The sequence below is a fragment of the Alligator mississippiensis genome, chromosome 4, assembly GCF_030867095.1.
Source record: "Alligator mississippiensis isolate rAllMis1 chromosome 4, rAllMis1, whole genome shotgun sequence".
NCBI lineage: Eukaryota > Metazoa > Chordata > Crocodylia > Alligatoridae > Alligator > Alligator mississippiensis.
Window position 1 is genome coordinate 39,442,141 of NC_081827.1, and position 23,010 is coordinate 39,465,150.

At 42.1% G+C, this 23,010-nt stretch overlaps 2 protein-coding genes across 2 annotated transcripts in view; both read right to left on the reverse strand.

Annotated features, from left to right (window-relative positions):
* The window catches only part of IL17REL (interleukin 17 receptor E like), a 71,940-nt gene extending 59,625 nt beyond the window's left edge, over positions 1-12,315 (reverse strand). The window contains exon 1 of the mRNA XM_019491597.2: positions 10,899-12,315. Coding sequence (XP_019347142.1) covers positions 10,899-11,000 — 102 coding nt within the window. The 5' untranslated portion in view covers positions 11,001-12,315. The remainder of the gene's footprint in view (positions 1-10,898) is intronic.
* A 9,001-nt stretch (positions 12,316-21,316) lies between these two features.
* The window catches only part of TTLL8 (tubulin tyrosine ligase like 8), a 29,011-nt gene continuing 27,317 nt past the window's right edge, over positions 21,317-23,010 (reverse strand). The window contains exon 12 of the mRNA XM_059726170.1: positions 21,317-21,844. Within this exon, the coding sequence (XP_059582153.1) occupies positions 21,317-21,844 (528 nt within the window). The remainder of the gene's footprint in view (positions 21,845-23,010) is intronic.

The window sequence follows — 23,010 nt, forward strand, 5'->3', positions numbered from 1 at the left end:
AAATAAAACCTATGCTTTCAATCTTTTCTCAAGATCATAATTTATTGATCCCTGATAATTCTTGCGGCTGTGGTCTTGGAATCTTCTAACTAGTTCACATCTCTCTTGTAATGTGGTATAAAAGTGGACTCAGTATTCAAACTAAGGACTGAGTTGATGGGAAAAATTAATCCCTGTGTCTTACATAGAACATTACTGTTTATACATCCCAGTATAAGTATTCTTTTTTTAAACAACAGTATGACACTGTTGCCTCGCATTCAGTTTGTGATTCACTATAACCTCCAGATTCTTCTCCACAGAATTGCTACCTAGACAATTGTTCCCATTTGATATCAGTGTAGTTGATTTTTCCTACCCAGGTACAGTGCTTGCACTTGTTCTAACTGAGGTGCATTAAAGAGATTTTGAATAATATACTCAATCAGGCAAGATCATTTTGAATTCTAACCCTATCCTTCAAAGTACTTGCAATCTTTCCCAGTGTAGTATAATTTGTAACGTTAGTATGTGTACTTTCTATATTATCATCCAGATCATTAATGAAAGCATTAATTAGAATCAGACCTATGACAAACCCATGCAGATACCTATTTGATACCTCCTTTCACTTTGAAAATGAACCACTGATAACTATTCTTTGAGTAGTTTTTCAACCAGCTTTGCATCCATCATAGAAGATTAATGTAGACCCCATTTTCCCAGCTTGCTTATGAGAATGTAATGTGAGAGAATATCAAAAGCCATTATCTGGACTAAATCCAGATATGTCACATCTATTATTTCTCTCCTATCCACAAGGCCTATTATCCTATCACAGAAGAAAATCAAGTTGGCTTGACATGATTAGTTGTTGAAAAATCTGTGTTGGGTCTTATTTATTATTAGTTTTCTTCTAGGTGTTCTCACCTACATCTGAACCTTGTGATGATGTGATGACTTTTGCCTGCAGATATAAGCTTTCCTATTTACCATTCAGAAATATCTGAATTCTCAAATAAAACTAATATAGAGAAAGTTTTAAGGGCCAAATCTTGTAAAATTCACATGGAAATCAATATTGCCTTTTTAACAGGAGCAGGATAGGGATTAAATTAGGTTCACAGATATACAAAATATTCTAATATCTGCCCTTAAAAGCTAAAAAGCAAAGTCCTTCAGAATGCATCTAGTTAAAAGCCATTGCTTTGTGTTTACACATATTGTAGTTGCACAAAGATAGAGCTTTTTCCTGGTTGTGGTGTTATAAATACTTGTAATATCAGAATATCTAAAATCCCTAATCATGAACCCATGCCCTCTGTATGAAGCACTGCACAAACAGAACAAAAAAGTCAGTTCCTACCCCAAAGAACATGCATGTCTAAGCACATGTAAAATAAAATTACACTTTAATTCTTCTTTATGTCATAAAACAGTGCTTAAAAGATTTGTATATTGAGAGACATTTGTGTCTGAGGTAACCGACCCAGTAGTGGATTATGAATGATTTTGGAAATTCTAAAGAAAAGGAGGAGGAGGTGTGCATTGGCATCTGCATGTGTAAAAAAAACAAAGCGAAACAAAAACCGTTGTGTTCAGTTTGTCCTATAACTTTATGACTACATGCTGCAACTAAGTTTAAATTGTTGTTTTGAGAAAACATGAGAAAATAAAAAATCTGATGGCTCCCTTTCCACAAAGAGGAATACACAGAAGTTGTGGAAAGATGGAGCCAGATTTTTTTTTTTTTTTAAATAGTGCCACTGCCAAACATACAAACATGGATTTTATAGCTGGTCCACTACATTCTGCACTAGGTGTTTGCGGTGCTAACGCACATTGGTCCATCCTGCAAAAGAAGGTTTTATCTTATTTTTTAGTCTCAAGTTAAGTAAGGTTACTATAAACCTATTGGAAAGTTTTAGCAGACACACACACAAAGCATCAAGAACTCATTCCCATCTAACACTAAAATAGAAACTATAAAATAGACAAAGAAAGAGTTTTATAACAGAAAGAAGCCACAATTTAAAAATAGTGTTGCAACCCACAGATTACGAATTTAGAGAGAGACACAAAATTGCAGGAATAGGAACAGCTGCTCAGGTAAAAGAGGAAGTTGTTGAGGGGAGGAAATTAAGGAAGTTTGCATATTAGGGACTAAAGGGAAAAATGAAGTTGAAGACAGTAAAATGCATTTACTGAAACAGATTCTACTTCCTCAACACTTTTCCAAGAGAAGACAATGAATGTGCATACCGTCCTGTATAATATTGTCTGTGACTCATACATTTTGGAGGTGTACAAGCAAGTTAAGGCAAATCCAAATGATTTGGTTTTCCAAAAACTCATTGAAGTTTACCACATAAGGTTCAAGGCAATTAGATCAGAATATTTCCCTTTAGGTTATATCACTGTGGATCATCTGTATAGCATAAATTGGGCCCTAAAATGGGGAGGGAGGTGGTTTGTTTTATGTGAAGACATAACTCCCACACAACTTATAGCACTCACTCTTTACCCTACATGCTGAAAGGTCACAATATGAAATACTGGGAGCTAAAGCCTTGTCCTTATTGGTACAATTCAGAGTAGACTCAATCATGTTTTGAATTACCATCTAAGTATTCACAAGAAGTCTCCAGGTGGACAATTAAGCTGATTTTCCAGCCTTTTTAAAATCACTCCTTAGAGAGAAAGTCCTAATAGACAAACATTGGCACAAGACCAGGGCCAGGGCCATGATATCGATGGAGAGGTCACTGCCATATCCCAATATGTATCATTTCATCACGTTGGTGCTAAGCCGTAGCCACGAAGAGCATGCTCAGGTTGGAACGTCCTCAATATTTCACAGCTTTTATTTTGGACATCACTTTATTTCACTGAATGCATAAGACTATGAAAAACCTTGATACCTCCAGAGAGATGACTAAATCTATATAGAACCCTAGCAAAGTTTCCATTATTATAGAGTACTGAGTTAAACTCAATATCCACTAGATCTAGAAAAAAAAAGTTTCCAATGAAATATGTATGAAAAGAAAGTTATTTTTCACTAAGTGTAAGATTTCACAAAACATTTTTGTTTCACCAAAGACTTCTTGGTTTTCTTAAAGACATTTTATTCTTAAATTAAAACAATATTAAGTTAACAAAATCAAAATGTTTCATGAGGAAACACAAACAATTACTAATCTGTTGTACTACTAAAAGAAGCACTGTTTGTCAAGTTTGTGGGCAAACTTTGAGTTGTAATGGCGTGCATAGAGCTCTTTCAGTGAACTGTTTTCAATCCCCAGAATGGAGAACTTTAGCCTGTGGCCAGGAGGCCAGATCAGCTAGATATGTTCCTTAATAAATTCCAACTGTTAGGCAGAAAAGGTTATTTCAGTATGTCCTTAGACCAACATGGCTACAGCTTACACCCCTGAAAGCTGTTGGGCAGTGATTGTGAAGTGCCAATAAGAAGGGAAACTGAGGCAGCTGACACATGAGCTAGTGAGATAAACTGACTGATCATCTTAGATGTGAACCCTTTGGTAGGTGATTATTTCATTATAACACTTAACACATCTTATTTAGGCATTTCACACAGATGTGTCAGTATTATCGTCTTCTTTTTATGCATAAGACAAGGAGAGGTGAAATGATATAACCACTGTCACAGAAGTACATCAATGACAGAGCTGAGAACAGAATCCAGGTCTTCTGAGCGCTAATCACTCATGCTGCTCCCTGAATTATGCTGTATCCCAGAAGAGTTCAGCAAAGAAAATATTTTAAGTGAAATAATTCCTCCAAACAATGGATTTCAGTGCATACACACACAAAATAGTACATACCTAGTAGTCCCCATGTTCTGCTTTCACTCCATGCTTACATAAGTCTCTTGCAAAACCAAATCTCTGATCATGGTTCACATTTTTATTTTCCACATATGTCAATTTTCATACACTGAAAGATCTCGCAGCTTCTCTCAATTATGGAAAACAAATAAACCATCAAGGCATTCGCACCTTTACATTCATTGTTTTAACTTCTCCTTTCCATTTCCCTTTACTCAGCAATTCCATTTACAAGTTAAAGATTTAAAAGCTTTTATAAAATGTTCATTACTTACTGTAGCAAAGAATGAAGCTATACAAACTTACACTGAGTATGTATCTGACCCAAGGGTATTACAATATTGACAGCAGCATATAGCATTTGATTAGAGTAGTTCCTTCCAACAGTTTGAGTGTTGGAAGGAGGAACACAAAGGTTAATGAAGTGAGCTATGCATAATGTTAACACACCGCAGCAGCATCAGAGAGAGAGAGAAAGAGAGAGAGAGAGAATTCCCCAGAAAGGCATTACCTGATAATAACCTTTATCACTACATGGAAATCCCAGACTCTTATTTAAAGCTTCCTCCTTTATCCCTCCTACTCAGGCATTCTGAATCCAACTGAATATAATACTGATATGACCTCATACTTTTCAGCTTTTATAAATGTTTCTGTGTAATGTTCCTGTTTTTTACCAGCTGTAGGACAGAGTTTGGCAAACATCTAGTTCTTTCTGCACAGCTTGTAGGCAATGTGGATGGTGGAACATGGGCTCAGTTACAACCACAGCCTGGGAATCCCCTGTGGTGTTTACAGGTGAAGTGTGTTAGATAACAATGTTTGCAGAGATATGACAGTGAACTCAGAAGCCAAGGCCTTTAAACAAGGGAGGAGAAATTATTCATAATATACAATAAGACTGCTAATCTGCTCTCCAGCTGAACATTTTCAAGATGTTTTCAATATTTTCCTTTAAAAATATTAAATATCCTTTGTCTCTGTACTTCCTAGATCCATCTGGAAGTTGGCAATGTTGACACATTAAAATAATAATGAAATATGAAAAATACACAACAGTAGATGCTTGCTGAATACCTCTGGTAAACTAAGGGTGGTTTAGTAAGTGGTAGTGAAATTTAAAATCTAAATGGTCCTTACTTTTGTTTTCAGTGGGTACATCTACATGCACAATTAATTAGCAGCAATAAACTCCAGCACATATCACTCTGGACTTTATTGCCCCAGGGTGTCACTTTTGAACTGGGTGCCACAGCATGTTGAACTGTGTTGGACTGGCCCCAGCTGTCAGGGCACCCAGGGGGTCAACTTGCCAGCCCAGGTCTGCTCAGACTCTGCTCAACATGTTGCAGAGGGGCTCTGGGGCATAAGGGTGCTTCAGTATGTGGTTAGCCAGCAGGCAGCCCCAACACTGAAGCGCCCTCATGCCCCAGACAGCCAGGTCAGCATCTACTTGTACACTGCTGTGCACTAAAAAACCCTGCAGCAGGATAGTACTTATATTTACAAGTACTAACCTGCAATGGGGTTTATTCGTTTATTGCAGTCTAATACGTGTGTAGACACTGAGACATTTACTGCTGAGCTAATTAGGCAGCTCCACAGTAAACAGCTCATGTCGATGCACCCAGCGTCATGTGCCTCATAACAGATAATACCCACATCCCTCTTTAGAAGCAGTACCAATACTTTATACTTCCACCTCATCTTCCAAAGATACTCAGAGCAGACTGCAAATATTCAAGGAACACAGCCACTCTAACATTTTGTCAGTAAGTCCAAATTAAATTGAAAGTAGGTTTAGGCACTCTGTCTAAGTCTGCTTTCCAGTTTTCTTGGTTTTGCCAAATCCTTTACACTTTTCTGTTGCTTTTTTAAAAGAGCTATTCAGCCACAGACTGCCTGCACAGTCAGCCAGTGACACTACTGTAAGTGGTATTGAACGCACTCAGACAAAAAACAGCATTTCTCTACATTTTCATCGTTTTGGAGGCTACTTAAAAAAAAAGCAGGTTAAAAAAGATTTAAACAGAAACATGAATTTTAAGTTGCCAGTATCCACTTAAGAGCCTGATTCTGTAAATTGCTAACCTCAAAAGCCAAGACTCCCTCATACTGATTTTCTTTTAACTCAGGGCTGTCCAACTGGTTGCGTGTGAGGTGCACTTAGCCACCACGGGGTTAACCTAAGGCCCCTGAGCTCCTAATTTTGGCACTACTCCCACCATTTCTGGAGCCTCCAGGTTCTCCCTCCTTTTTCCAGCTTCCACTTCCTGTACCCCCATCCCTGATGGGGTGGAGCAGCCCCAAGGACCCCACACAGTGCAGGGGCACTGACACAGTGCAGCAGGGGGACACATGGTTTGTCCAGGTTGCATAGTGTGCAGGGCATGGGGCCCTGATAGTATATTAGGCACAGTGTGCACCTGTGCAGGGCACGGCTGAGGGCCAGAAGTTGAACAGTCATTTTTTAACTCATAGAAAATTAAGGTAGCAAGGAACCTCAGGAGGTCATCTAATCCAAACCCCTGCTCAAAGCAGGACCATCCCCAAGTATCTCATCCCACACAAGGCTTTGTTTAGATGGGTCTTAAAAACCTCCAAGGATGGAGATTCTACAGTCTCTGTCAGTAACCTGTTCCAGTGTTTTACTACCTTCCTCATGAGAGATTTTCCTAATATCCAACCTAAACCTCCCTTGCTACAACTTGAGACCATTTCTCCTTGTTCTGTCATCTGCCAACACTGAGAACAGTCTCGCTCCATCCTGTTTGTAACCACCTTTCAGGTCCTTGAAGGCTGCTGTTAGGTCCCCCCTCAGCCTCACTAGTTTGTAGCATGATTAGCTGCCAGAGGGGGCTGGGACACACCTGGAGCCTGCACAAGCCTGTGACAATTTTTAACTCATTCCCAATCACTGATATTTTGGAACAGTTCAGTGGTTACATGTGTCCCCATATAAAGACAGTTACACAAGATAGGTTGTTTCTACTTGAGGCAGTTGCAATGGCAGTGGGAAAAGGGTCACAACTTGTGCGGGTCTAGAGGAGAAAACACTGAGAAAGCTTTCAAAGAAAAAGAGGATTTGATCTAAAAGCATCCTCTGGAATTCTCCAAATCAGCAAGTGTCTCATACAGTGATCCTAGGTTTCCCTGATAAAAAATTGCTAATTCTCTGATTAAAACGCCCAAATCCATGATTAAAATGGAAGTCCACTATATACAGGTTTCCCTCGATTTATTCGGGTTCTTTATATGCGAATTCACTCTTATGCAATGAGCATATTTAGACGCATAATTCATTATATGCGACGTAAATTCGCTTTTATGTGATCAGCATAGATGCCCCCCCCCCCCCCCCACACCCAAACAGGTAAGTCTGTGGGGGGAGGGGAAAGAGCTGCGGCCCCACTCACCCCAGTCTGTGCTGGAGTGGCTCTGGGAGTGGCCGGTGCCAGCTGCCTGCAGCTGCTGGTCTGCACTGTGCTCCACCTGTCCCCCACGCCTGGGCTTATTCTAGCTCCTGGGCTGCACTGTGCCATGGTGCAGGCAGCTGGTGTCGGCAGCTCCTGGGGCCACTCCAGCATGGGCTGGGGTGGGTGCAGACAAAAAAAGCCCAAGGCAGCGTGGGGTGCAACACTCACTCCAGTCCTGGCTGCAGTGGCCCCAGGAGCAGCCGACACCATCTGCCTGCACCAGGGCACGGCACAGCCCAGGAGCAGAAGTGAGTGGGGCCAGGAAGAGCATGGTGCAGCCCAGTGGCTGCAGGCAGCTGGCACCGGCCGCTCCTGGGGCTGCGGTGAGTGCCACTCTGATCCCTCTACTTTGCTGCCTTGTGCAGCCCCAGGAGTGGCACCCCTCCCCCCACCCCTTCCCTAGTCCCAGCCTCACTCCCTCCCCCCACCGCCATGGAAACCTATCCCTATTTGTTACATTGTAAAGTGGGTTCACCTTACGTGAATTCAATTTATACACCGTTCTCCAGGAACACATGTACAGCATAAATCGAGGAAAACTTGTATATAAGTAACAGTTGAACACAATGTTTTCTTGATATATTTACAATTTCAAAGCAATTTGGAAGCTTACCAGTGCCTCAATCACTATAATAAAATAAATTCTAAATACCTATAAATTTTGGTATTTGATTTTGGGTTTTTTATCATGGAAAATCAGAGCTCCCCCTGTTCCCTTAGCTCACAGTTGCAGGTCCAGGCCCCTCACTCCCAAGCCACAGCCCACCAGCCCTGCTGGTGCCCTTCACTTCTCCCTGCCCCCCCAATCCTGCTGGTGCCCCTCACTCCCCCCCACAGTCCCCTGGCCCTGATGGTGCCCTTCATCCCACACCCAGGGCCCCCTGCCCCCCTGCCCTACCAGAGGGGGCCCCCAGCTGGCAGGGCTATGGGGCCAGGAACCCAGATCTGTAGCATCCTGCCTTCCGCAGCAGCACCCAAGCCCTAGCTGCTGCCCGCAGGAGGCAGCAGCTGCTGCAGCAGAACATGGAGCCTGGCTCCCCCCTAATCCCCCACTGCTTGCTGCCTGCTGCAGGCTCTGGCAGGGGGTGCAGCTGGCTCCCTGCCACTGCGTACTCTCCCAGGGAAGAAGGAGGGACACGTGCCGCCCAGATCTGTGCATGAGGTGGGGGCAGGGGTGGGAGCAGGCTGCCCACTGCAGGCTCAGGCTCCCTGCCCTGTTACCCTCCCCTGGGGCCTCCACAGTCCAGCAGATGTGACGTGGCACTCGAGGGTAGAGCGGGGCCATGCAGGGAAGGTCTTTGCCAGTGCAAGCTCCATGCTGCCCTGGCAATGCATCCCCTGCCCACACAGCAGCAGCAAGAGACACAACCCCATGCTAATGCCCCTGCTGCTGCAGGGCGTGCAGGGGATGCATCACCAGGCCAGTGTGCAGTTTGCAGAAGCAACAAGCTTCCCCACATGGCCCTGCTCTGCCCTGCCACACAGAGTCACAGCCGCTGTGCTGCAGAGGCCCCAAGGGAGGGCAGCAGGGCAGGGAGCCCAAGCCACAGCAGGCAGCCTGTGCCCAGCCCTGCCCCATGCATACGTCCCCCCTGCCCCCTGGGAGTGCGCACAGCAGCAGGGAGCCAGCCCCACCCCCCAGATGAGCTGCCCATGGCCCCATCCTGCTCCCCACATTCCAGCCCCAGGTCCCAAGCCCCAAGCACCCCCCAGCTAGGCAGCAGCCCCAGCCGTACCAAACTTCCTCCCTCCCTATGGGGCCTCAATCCCCCCACCCAGACTTACCTGCTGGAGCTGCTCTTCAGGCTGCCGGGCAGCCATGCGCATATACATGCACAAGGTGCCCCCTGCCTGACCACCCTCCTCCTGCTCCCACCCAGCCTCTTGCAGGCTGGAACTCTGCCAGCCTGCAGAGAGCTCTTTGCAAAAGTGCAAAATCTGTAGGTTTTCCTGTTAAAATAAAAAATCCACGTTTTCCTCAGGTAAAGGGGAAAATCTGCAGTTTTCTTCATATTTCCATGGGAAATGGAAAGCCCAGGTCCCTGATCATATAGCTCTAATGCCATGCACCAGGTTGCAAATGTTATCTTGGCAGTGCTGACCAAGTGAGAGAAAACCTGAGCCAATTTGTCCCAACTCCAAGAGGAGTGATTGTCTTAGTAAGAAAACATGTTTGTCTTAAAAGCGAATAATAAATTCAGAATCATACTGAACAAACCAGCAGAAAAAACCACCTTCAGCAAATGTACTGAATCATGCTGTTTAACAATTTCAGATACCTTTAAATTGATACCATTATTCTGGTAAACCAGTTTCAATGTATCTAAACAAAAATATATGATTTATTTCTAAAATCATCCTAGACTTCAGTGTTAGTTAGAAAAAGTTTTGAGACAATACTTTAAAGACATAATACTATCATTGTTTTACATGCCAGGAGTGATTATTATTCCCAGTTTGGCAGGATAAAGGAAGCCAAAAATGGATGCAGGTAGAAAAGTTTTAAAAATGCATTTTTATAGTTGTAAAATATATAGTTCTTTCTGAAAAATCCCTCTTTTCACATGAATAAAATGCAATGATAACATAATATGTGAGCAGGTAAGGAACAGATACAATTTTGATTCAGAATCACAAACAAGAACTGTAAATATGGTAGTGGCTTCTCACTGTGCTTTATCTTAATGGCACTTTTATATTGTCTTGTGTAAAACAAGAGGCAAATTAGCGCTGTTTTTAATATTCATCATTCTTATCATTAAACAATATTGATGAAGCTTGTTAATGTATGTCTTAGTCCCATCCCTAGAGGGTTCACAACACCATGACACTTTCAGTCAGGACCTCTGTTCATACAGTTCAATGCTGGTTTCATGGCACCAAATTGTATCTTCTCAATAACAAGTGAATTGTTAATGTCAACATGGCAAGTATAGGTAAGCACAATTTCTTTATCATTGCATCCTATTTTAATTTCAATCATCTAATCATTTCGTGTTTAATTTTAGAATTTTAACTACTACTGTTTTTAGAATCTATAAAATCAGAACATCTTTATACTGCCCCCATGCGGGCATACAGGGAAACAATACAAAATGAAAAGCTATTACAAGGAATACATGCTCTCTTTTAGTCACAATGTAACTCATTAAAATTAACAGAAGTGACATTGCAGTTCTCCCAACAAAGAAGAGATTTAACAATTCGACTCTAATTCTTTATTCTTGTGCAAATGAATGGGATTTGTACTCATAAAACATTTAGGCACATTTGAAAATTCCACCTTCAGTACCCATTAAACTAGTCTAGTTATAAGAATTGTGTTACCCAAGTAATTAAAAGGAATTAAATACTTTTTATCACTACCCCCATAATACATAATAGGCTGAGGGGAAAAGATTGTAATGCTGTACATTAAAAGTTTCTTAATGAGTTATTCCTGGATGATGTCAACTTTCCATACTTAATTTTCATACATAATTTTTTGCACTTCAAAATTACAGCAATTTTAAGGATGTTATTTAAGGCAGATGAACCATATAGATGTTTACAAATATTTTAGTAGCATATATTAATAGCAGATACAGTTTACCTGAGAGCAGGCAAGTCCACATTCTTCAATCCGGGGAATTATCTGGCAATCAGAGGTCCCCAAAATTATTATAATAAAAATCTGAACATCAACTCTTAGCATCTTAAATTTTAAAAATCACAGCCTTGGATTAATCTTTTAGAAATAGACCTCCAACTCTGACAACTCTTTCTCTCATGCCAAAACTTTAATATGTATTAGTCCCACCCACACTACCTCTGAGCTAGGCTCCTCCTCTTACTACAAGTTTGTTACCAGTGTTGAGAAGTATGCTGATTGTCTGGGCAATGAAGCAAGCTTTACTCACAATTCAAAACGTATGCTCCTGTGTACAAGATAGTAAAGAATGCTTTCAGATCTAGACAATCATAGTAAAACATTTCCTTTTGGATTTCATCATCGTATACAAGTCTTAGCAAATTTCTTCTTTGTTGATTTTGTGTGTAAATTCAATTGTCATGAAAATTAAGAACTAACAATAGCTACTGTCAAGCAGAATATAGAAAAGCACTATGCAAAATCAGTAACAATGTAATTGCATCCTGATCTGCTTTTTTGTTCCTCGGTTTCCCATGAACAGAGATTCCAATATATAAAAGCTGGAGAAACAGGAGTGCTTTTCTTATGTTCAGACAGGCAAGCCACTGAAACTAAAGAGATACTTTGAATAGTCCACAAGTTCTGGAACCAGCTTCCAAGGGAAGTGGTGCTGGCTCCTAGCCTGGGGGTCTTTAAGAAGCGGCTTGATGCCTACCTAACTGGGGTCAATTGAGTCCAGTTTTCCTCCTGCCCAGGCAGGGGGTCAGACTTGAAGATCTACAAGGTCCCTTCCGACCCTACTTCTATGATTCTGTGATTCTATGAAGTGATGTGGCTGTAATGGACCAATGGCCTTACAAGATTGGCTCATGTTTTCCTTCAGTAAAGAAGACAGATTTTTTTATCAAGAATATGTTAGTCTAGAATTTAATTGCACTTAAGTACACATTATTTGCTCTGATTAGAAGAAACCTTTTCATTCTATTAGATTTTCAACCAAGTTAGAAAGTGTGTATGCCTTACTAAAGACACCAAAACCAACCAGCCCCAAAAGCAGGCTTGAGCTGAGTCACAAAGCCTGACTACTTCTTCAACATAAAGGGAACTGGAATGCCCTTCTTGGAACTACCTTACATTGAGAGCATGTTACACAGCCCCAGTAGCTCAAAGACTGGCACACTCACTACTCTACCTGAAGCCAGGAAACAAGGTACACAACTGGCTTGCTTCACAGCAGCAAGAGGTTGATCACATCATGTGCTGAACCCTCCAACCTGGAAATAGAAATGCTGTCATAGTGTCATATCTGCCTAAAGATGTCTCCCCTAGAACTTGGGCATTAAAGGGAAAGACTCAATTAGGGAATTGAGGGGGGACTCCCATATCCCAGCATGGGACACTCCAGAGAGAAATTCTCAAAGCATAAATCTTAGTTTACTTTAAGAGCAGAACACCAGGACTCTGTGCCAGCACTGCTTTTATCTATGCACTCATCTCTCTTATGGGCAAAGTCATGTTGCTTCATCACTGGGACATTTTTAATTGTCCCCCAGAACATGGGAACTCTGCCCTGGGCCATGTCCCAAAAACAATCTAGGAAGTAATGTGTAATGCCAGTGACATGGTGTAATAGGTCATTCAACAAGAAATTGTCTGTATAAGAGGCATTTTGGCAGGAGGCACCAACAAAGCCCTCCTATTTGCCAGGAAGTTCTCTAGTATTTCTACTCCATACTGGGAGAGTGCTCCAGAAATCATCTATGAGGGGATGTCCTGGTCATCTCCATAGCTGGTAGCCCTATTTGTACTACCTTTGACAACTACCACACTCCCTCTATGAAAATCAGCCAGAGCTAACAGAATTTTCTGAACCAAAACAGATAACTGCTCCACTGGAATTGACACTAGTTTCTACACAAGTAACCTCATTATCCTCCTTCCCTGCACAGAAAGCTTCAGCATATCCTGCCAAGAAAAAGTTACCTAATTGTGCGCTCTCTCCAGCTAAACATGCACTGTCACCTGAACAGAAGCAGGATGAAAATCAGGATGGCAGTGGCTATTACTAGGGTATAACAGCTAGAGGACTTTTCTAACACCAGGCGAACAGAAGATGCAGCATGGTGACAACACATGTACCACATCTCTGTGCACCTCCATGCTCCTCCTAAGAGGACTAATAATTGAAGAAGCCATGACCCATCAAACACACACAGTCTGAACTTTGTCAGAGGACTTATTAGCAGTCAGCATCATCCCTCATGTTATGGACCACTGGTCTCTGCATCCAAAGGGGAGGTTGATTCCTAAATGCCTTTCTTGCAGTCAAGTACCTATCCCACAAGACAAGCTCAAATAGTTCATAAAGGGTCTGACCCTAGTCTAATATGAGGTGCAGCTACAGAGGAAGGATGATCCAGTAGCCTGGGAGCTGGCTATGGCTTGGGAGATCTAGGTTTGGTTCTTTGCTTTGCTTTGCTATACACTTCATAAGTCTATTAGGGTTATATCCTATTTCACTTTATGTGCTTAAATGGCAGTTACCCAGAATATAAGTGCTATTTTTGGCACTTATACAGTTTACAATTCTATTTTACCCACTACCAAAATAGGATCTCCCAGGACACTTTTGCATGTACGTGACAAACAAATTAGTGATTGGTAGACAATTGAGCCATGCCACAATGTTGTGGCCCAATAACCCAGTGGTTGGAGTACTCACACTAGAAGCAGGAGACCTAGGTTCTCAGTCACAGGATGGCCTAGAACCCATCTCCCCTGCTTCCCAGAACAGCGTTTAAGACCCCCACATCACAGATTAAGTAGCATCCATATCACCAAGACACTCACTTTCTGGCTTGTTCTATTGCTCCTAACTCAATGCGTCTCTCTCCTCAGATGCCTAGGAGGCCAGCTTTATTTAATAGTCTTATAGGTATGATCTTTGTGCCTTTTTCTTTGGTAGTAGGTTTATACTTCTGTATTTCTAACAGTCTTTATATTTGCATATGTGAGAACACATCCACCAATAAAAACAGAATTGCAGCATTGACTGAACACCAGAAGTATTACAAATGAGATACCGGGCACCGAGCAGCTTGCAGCAAAGGGAAGGGGAAAATAAAGTGGTTTTAAACCCTCCCAACTTTGTAATATTCTGAACAGTTCTGGGTAGGCAGTAGTGAGGGTCTCATCTCAAATGAAGACAGCATGTGTTTAGAACACATTTTAATACTACTCAATCATATCTAGAGCCGTTCTGACTGAACTCTTACTCATCATATGTCAACCCTGAATTCTAGTAGAAAGAGTACCATCTTTATTTGCACTAATGTAGTTGATATACACATCTCTTTTGATATCAGGTGACTTTATAATACTGCGTTTGCTACAGTTAGGATCATTCACACTGGGCACGTCTACATGAGATGCTTTACTGCACAGTAGAACTAATTACTGCACAGTAAGTGTCCACATCTACATGTGCAGATGCTTACTGTGCAGTAATTGGGTCCAATCATGAGTAAATTTGCTACCTACAAAAGCAAATAGCAAATTTACTCATGATTAGTAACTGTGCAATAGAACATGTGTAGACGCCTGACCAGGAGCAGATGTGCAGCTGGGCAGCAGGAGGCGGGAGATTGCTCCCTGCCCCCAGGAATTGCCTGCTGCCAGGGCAGGCTCCGTCACCAGAGCCCAGGCAAGGACAATGTCCCCCTGCCCCGGCAGCAGTGAACTCCCAGTCTCTACTCCCTGATCACAGGACCAGGGTTGGGAGACCTGAGTCCCACAGTCATGGGGCCGGGGCTGGGAGATGCTTACCTCCCAGCACAAGTCCTGTGGTCACAGGACCCAAGCTAGGAGACAGTTATCTCCCAGCACCAGCTGCATGGTCATGGGGCTAGGGCTGGGAGATCCTTAACTCCCAGCCCGAGGCCTGTGATTGCAGAACCCGGGCAGGGAGATCTTTATGTCCCAGCGCCAGTTCCGTGGTCGTGGGCCCAATGCTGGGAGATTCCAACTATGGCATCACCTGCCATTAAGCATCCTCCATTAATGAAATAGAGGGAATTGAAAGATTAAACCAACTCATAGTTTCATAGTTGGTAGGGTGGGAAAGAACCCAAGCAGATCATCAAGTCCAAACCCCTGCCATGGGCAGGAAAGGATGCTGGGGTCAAACGATGGCTAACTCTTCTCATCTGATTTAAAAATGAACTAACAAAAGCAGTGAAGGAAATAACCCAAAGTTTGGAGGTTAGATGCTCGGAATACTTTTTTTTATAAACACAAGCATATCTTCCTTTCTTTCCTCATATCTGTCTCCAAGGAAGTATCAGAATCACAGAAAAGTAGGCTTGATAAGTGGGCATCTAGTCCAACCCTCCTCCAAGGCAGGATCATCCCTATTTGAACCATCCAAGAGAAGTGCCCATTTAAACTGTTCTTAAAAACCTTGTGAAAATCCCCCTTGCACAACTATTGGGTAAAATGCTCAATACATGAAAAAAATGGAATTTGCCCCTGGTAAAGCAGAGGGATGAAGGCACTTCTAATGTCCTGATGCTGCAAAGGCAGTAAGTAATTGTCAAAATACCCTCAAGAGATCCAAGAAAGAGGGCCATGCCCATACAGAGGAAGGCAAATGTAGCAATTGTTCTGATCCTGAGCAGAGGAGCCAGACCCTCTAGCCAGGAACCTCTAGGTGTTTTCAGGAACCTCTGAGTGGTTTTAGTCCCTGTATGTTGTAGTTTTGTTTTAAGTACATTATGTGCTCATGGATAGGTACATAAGCCCTTCCACTCCAACTCACTGACACACAAGAAAGTTTTTACAGCATGACCATCACTGGGGGTTGCAGTGGAGGGTGTATAAGAACATTCTTACTGCATTTGAATGTTTGGCACTAATGTGGATCCACAATATTGGCCTACAGATCTATTGCACAAGTAAGATACCAGCTTTTGTGCGATAGCTTGGGGACTTATTAAGCCATGCTTTACAAAAAATCTCTGAAATCTGCAGCACAGAATGCTACAGATACGTCTTGCTAAAACAGGCCTTTACATATTACATGCGAGTAAGTGCTGATAAATGATCTTTCTTCAACATCTTCTTATGCAAGGCTTGCAGTTCTATTTTTGTTTCAAAAACCCTTGTCAAAGGGTGAGGCACTCTGAACAGCCTCAAAAGTATGTACGGAAGACATGACTATGAAGAGTTATCTTGTGGCCTGTCATCTTCTTTTCAGGGGTAGAGCTGGCATTCATAGGTAAATATGAACTTCCTTGCAATACAGTGGCACAGAAGGAACTGCAGTGTTTACAAGTTTTCTCAAACTGGAAAGTGTTTCCACAAACTAAGCATGGAATCTTCTGGTTATTCTTCTGCTTCCCTTTCAAAAGAAAGTACAGACATAATCCACATTTTAACTACATTCCATATGTTAAAAGTCTTTGGTAGATTTATAATAAACTATATAAACACTACTTTCAGTTACCACTTTTAGCACTTTAGACTATAATAAAAGAAAGCTACATATGGAAAGTAATTAACTCTGCCGCAGGTTAGTACTTGTAAGTACAAGTACTATCCTAAGGAGGAGTTCATTCTGCACAACAATGCACATGTAGATACTGATGGGGCCGGCTGGGGCACAAGGGTGCTTCAGTGCTACCTGCTGGCTAGAACCACACTGAGCACCCTCATGCTCCAACCAGCCCCTCCGCAGCACATTGAGCCAGGTCAAAGCAGCCTTAGGATGGCAGGCTGACACCCTGGACCCCTCAGCCACTTGGGGCTGTTCAGACTTGGTTCAATGTACTGCAGTCCCAGGCGCACATTCAAAAGTAGCACCCAGAAGCATAAAACTCAAGCATGATATGTACCAGAGTTTTATTGCTCCATGATAATAGCACGTGTAGATGTGCCCATATTGTATCAATAAGATACATGTTTGAGGCCCCTGTTACACATTACATATATTAGGCAATTAACTAGTTAATCATGCAATAAATTTAGACTGGACACACATGCAAAGACCAGTTACAAGTGCAAAGTAATTATCACACAATTAACTGTTTAGTCGCACAATAAAGTTAAACTAGTCATATGTGCAAAGTAATTATCGCACAATAAAAATGACTATTCAGCTATAAAAGAGCCAACCAGCTACAAAGTTAGTGCTTAAAAATGTAGAACAACTCTATAGCTTTAGTTTGACCATGTAGCAGGGCCCTGAAACACAGCTAACAATATCACCAAGAAAATCCAAAAAAACCAATCATAAGGATGATACTAATAAGGCCCCCTCTACAAGTTACATGTATTACACAATTACCTGGTTAACTGTACAATTAATTTAGACTGGCTACATGCGCAAATTAACTATCACACCTTAAAAATGCCCAACCAGCTATAAAGTTAGAGATGGAAAATGTGTAATAGCTTTATAGCTGGTTTCTATCCCTATCCAGCTTTAATTAACCTATGCTCCCCACCAGAGGGATGCACCATGTACTGCTGCAGCTGGGAGTTCTGCAGCTGATGTGACTCCTAACCACAGCACCGACCCACAAGTTGCCACAGCTATGAGCCCTGTCAGCTGATCAAAGCTCCCAGTTGGGGGGCCTACGCGTACCCCCAAGCCTGGGAGCTCCCAGCTGACCTTAGTTCCCAGCTGCAGGAGCACACACTCTTGCAGCTGGGAGCTCCAGGGTTCCCAGCCACCCCATGTACCCCCATGGCTGAGAGACCATAGCTGAGGCTAGGGGTGCTAGCAGTATGAGAGGTGCGTCCTGATAGAGTCTCCCAGGAATCAGGTAAGGGAGCTGCTAGAGGAAGTAGTGAAGCTCAGAAGCATTCATGAGCATGATGATTGAATTGATTTAATGCACAAAGAGACCTCCAGCATCATGGAAGAGGGACAGCCAGAGAAGTCATTGGAAGACAAAGAAGACCCAGATACTCAAGAAGGTAGAAGCTGGCAACTTGTTACGTCTAGCAGTAGATAACACTCCTCTTCTGACCTGAAGAACAGGTACTAAGACCTGGCATCAGACTAAAAGGATTCTACTCCAGTGGTGGGAGTGGCCAAGTTATGTACCCACAGGATGGAATGAAGAGACCACTGCCACCAAAGGGTAGTGATGGTTGATGACTCCCTCCACTGGAGCATGAAGGCATCCATCTATTGGCCTGACCTACTGGGTCAGGAGGTCTTCTGTCTGCCAGGAACCCACAACCAAGACGGATGGTTGCTAAGAGTTATCCAACCCTACGGCTACCATTCCATGCTGTTCATCCATATGGGCACTAATGAAAATGCCAGGTGCAAACCTGAACAGATCAGAAGTGACTACATGTCTCTCAGTGTAACTGTTAAGGGGATGGGGGTCCAGGTGGTGCTTTCATCAATCTTTCTAGTTATGGAAATAGACCCAAGTAGGAGGAGATGCATCCTGGAGCTCAACACATAGCTGTATATACTGTATCACCAGCAGGATTTTGGCTTCTTCAACCATGGGATGGTATTCCAAGAAGAAGGACTACTGGAAGGAAATGGCATCCACCTGTTAAAGATGGGAAACAGTGTCTTCATATATCAGCTAACTTACCTTCTAAGCAGGGATTTACTGAAAGGCCATGTAGGGAGAAAACCAGGAAGGCAAAGGCACAACTTGAGTTGCAATTGGCAAGGAATGTAAAAGGCAACAAAAAGGAATTCTACAAGTTTGTCAAAGGTAAAAGAAGACAATGCAAAGTTCACAGAGCAGATCTCAAGGAATCTATTTTAAAGCACCTATAGGTGATCAGGCATGGCCAGCAAGTATTTACCAAGAGCAAGGAGCAAGGTATGCCTGATCAACTTGATTTTCTTCCCTAAGAAAATCTGTGGATGGGGAAAGAACAGTGGATATGGTGTACATTAACTTTAGCAAGGATTTTGACACCATCTCCTACAATATTCACATTTACAAGCTAAGGAAACACAGGCTAGATGGAAGTACTGTAATATGGATACATAACTGGTTGGATCATTGTAGTTAACAAGTAGTCATCAATGATTCAATATCTAGTTGGAAAGAGGAATCAAACCCAGGGGTCTGTCATGGGTCTAGTATTGTTTAACATCTTCATTAATGATGTAGATGATGGGATTATGTGCACACTTAGCAATTTTGCAGACGACAACAAGATGGGTTGAGTTGCAGGCACTTCGGGGATAGGGCTAGGATCCAGAATAACCTGAATAAGCAGGATAAATGGTCTGAAATCAACTAGATATAATTTAGCAAGGACAAGTGCAAAGTCCTGAACTTAGAATGGATTAGCTACATGCAGAAATACAAACTGGGGAAAAACTAGCTTGGCCACAGAACTGCAGAGAAGGCCTGGAGATTACAGTGGATCATAAGATGAACATGGGCCAATTGTGTGATCTTTGTTACCAAAAAATGTCGACAGCATACAGGGTTGAATTAACAGGAGTGTTTATTGCAAATTAAGGTAAGTGATTCTTCCACTTTATTTGGCACTGATGAGGCCTCACTTAAAATATCATGTCCAGTTTTGGGCACTTCACAGACAGAATGTCAAGAGAAGCAAAATAATTCAAGGCCCAGGAAGCATGACTTGAAAAAGGTTGAAAGAACTAGGATTATTTAGTCTGGAGAAGAAAAGACTAAAGGGAAATTTGATAAATACCAGAAGGGCAATTATAAAGAGGATGGAGAGAGACTATTCTCTGTGGCTGTAGGGGACAGGACTAGACACAATTGTCTCAAACTGCAGCAGAAGAAATTTACTTTGAAAATTAGGAGGAACTTTCTGACTATGAGGGTGGTAAATTATTGGAGCAGGCTACATAGAAAAGTTGTAGAATCTCTGTCCCAGGTAATTTTCAAGAGCAGATTAGACAGACACCTGACTGGAATGTTCCATCAGGTCTGAAACCTATCTTGAGCAGGGGGCTAGATGATTTCATGGTATCCATTCCAGCCCTACTTTCCTAAGAACTTATGATCCTGTGCTTCAAACTGAGCACAAGGAATCAAAGAGCTAAAAGACTAGGTAAAAATTTATGGTTGCTTAATCTTTGATCACTGCTAAATTCCAGGTTTGTGCTTAAAAACATGGTGGCTTGTAATGCAAACATCAGTCCACTGGAACCAGTCTAGTCATCAACCATGCCCAATAAGTACAATTCAGTCATGGTTAACTTCAATTACATGTGAAAGATTATATACAAAAAACTAGAACTCTGGGTTCCAAAATGATACCTTGTATTAGACCAACTGGGAAACTGCAAGAAAACTGTCCATTTCTGCAAGCTTTCAGGATTTAAGTCCCTTCGTCAGGCTCTGGGAAAAGTATAGTTAGTACAAGATGGTAAAAAGTCCCCATAGATAGGAAATAAACTTTATTTTTGCACAGAGAGAGCTAAAGATGCAAGGCTGTCCCTCTGGGTTCATAAGAGTGTCTTTGTGAGCTGTGCTGAGTAGCTCTTTGATGTGTAGATCAGGTAGAATACCTTCCTTCCATCTTGTACCTTCTATAATCTTCCCAGAGCCTGACAAAGGGACTTTGATCCCGAAAGCTTGCAGAAAAGGATAATTTTCTTGTGATTTCCCAGTTGGTCTAATAAAAGGTACCATTTTGGAAACAAGAGTTCTAGATTTTTGTATGTCTTCTCATCTCAGACAAACATGGCTACCAAGTACACCCCTGAAACATAAAAGATTTCGAACTTTTGACTTTGCTGTAGGAATCAAGTAACTGATCATTATTGTGGACAGTTTAATGAAAACCTCAGCTCACCAGGGTGACAACAGCCCAAAGAGAAAAAATATAAACAAAATAACATGATGTATAAAAAATAGGATGGAAAATAATGACTAGAGGCATGAACAAACTTCTATAGGAGGAGAGATTGAAAAAAGTGGGGTTATTTAGGCTACTGAAAATGAACACACAATAATGTGGCAGAGATATACAAATAACTTGATAAACAACTGAAAAACCTACACTACTGGCATGTCTATACATTGCCCTACAGTGGCATTGTTACTGCACCATGCTTTAGTATTTCCAGGAGGAAGTACTAAAGCATGGTGCAGTAACCACCCATACTGTGCCATACGCACAACACACGGCTATTTTTAGCCGCTACTTTGCCATAGCAGCACACTAAAACGGAGGAGTACACTGCTACAGCAAAGCAGCTGCCAGTGACATGTAGACGCATGTGATCACTATGTAGCCGTAGAGCATCACTATGATGATATAGTGAGTTGCCACGGCGGCGAAGCATGATTTGTAGACATGCCCTGTATAGCTAACTTCAACTCTCAAAGTAAAATTGCTGCTTATGTCATTTACAGTGTAGTATGCCTAAACAAGTTATTACCTGATGTTTTAGAAGACCGTGGTAATTTTCGGTTGAAGGAATTCATAACTTGAAAGGGAAGAGCAGTTTGGCTTACTCTCCAAAAGTTTGGATCAATTTTTCCTTTTGCCCTGTTCATATGAGGTGCAGGATTTGTCTCTGCAATACTTTGTGTAGGTTGAACAATGAAGCTGGCAAAATCTGTGTGCCCAATGCACTGTGTGGGCACATCACTCACTTGAATGCTTTTCTCTGGCTGCCTCTTTAGAGGCTTAGATATAGCGTAGACAATAGACTTTGGATCTTTCAGATTTTGCTTCTCATTTGCAGCTATTATTGACTGTATTTGTTTCTCATGATTGGCTGAGTGATATGGGACTGATTCTTGCTGAACTCCTGCTAATGTTTCTAGAACATTATAGTTAGTGACAGGGGCAACTTTCTGCCTGCATCGCCTAATACCAGTTCCCTCCACTGCAAGGTCAGTAGTGTTAAATGGCGGCAGCTCCAAGAGAGGCTTAAAAGAAACAAAAACAATTAATTTTTTTTAGCATAGGCATAATGTACCAAATTATACTTGAAGAAGTAACAATGCCATGGATTAAATCTAGTTATAGAATCATACAAATTAGAAGTTGGAAGGGATCTCAGGAGGTCATCTAGTCCAACCCCCTGTTCAAAGCAGAACCATCCTGCTATTAAATCTTCTCTCAGTCTTCTCTTCCCCACACTAAATAAGCCTGGTTCCCTCAGCCTCTCCTCACAAATGATATGCCCCAGACCACTAACTATTTGCATTGTCCTCTGCTGGACTCCTTCCAATTTGTGCACATCCTTTCGGTAGTGGGGGCCCAAAACTGGACACAGTACTCCAGATGTGGCCTATCAGTGCCAAATAGAAGGAAATAATAATTTCCCTCAATCTCCTGGCAACACTCCTACTAATGCAGCCCAGTATGCTTTTAGCTTTCTTCACAAGGGCAATATGAGCTCGTTAGCAGTTTGAATGACAGAGTATTCTACACTACAGTAAAAGCTGTGTTATCCAGCATCCAGGGGGAATATGGAGTGCCAGTTGATCAAAATTGCCAGTTATCTGAGAGGCATCTGTTCAGACCGCCGCCTCTTCAGACCTCCACCCCTCCCACAGCATCTGGTGCATCAGAGTGCCAGGGGACAGGGAGGGACAAAAATGATGACTAGCAAGGAGGGAATTTTAATTAAAAGTTTACTATTCCCATATCATTGTGTGCTGTGGGACAGGGAAGGGGGCCCCACGCAGGCTGCTTTGCCCTGGGCTGTGGGACTCGATGAAACCAGAAGTGCCACAGTAGGATTTCTGATTTCGCTTTTGCCGCATCGATCTGTCTGTTAGTAAAGTGCCGGATAGCACAGCTTTTACTGTACTACAGAAAAAAAATCTGCACAATTCAAAACTTTCTACTAATTTACATATAATCCTTTTTTCCACTTTATACAATGTACCTAACGCTTTCTCATAAACAAAATGTTAATATAGATATAAAAACACTATAACTTTTGATTTTATGCTAAATCTATTATACTGACAGCTCACTGCACCAGTCCCAAGACCCTGTTTGCATCATAAGATCCCTAGCAGACATTACATTTATCATGCAATTAATGCATTAATTGCATGATAAATTGTAATATGCCAGATAT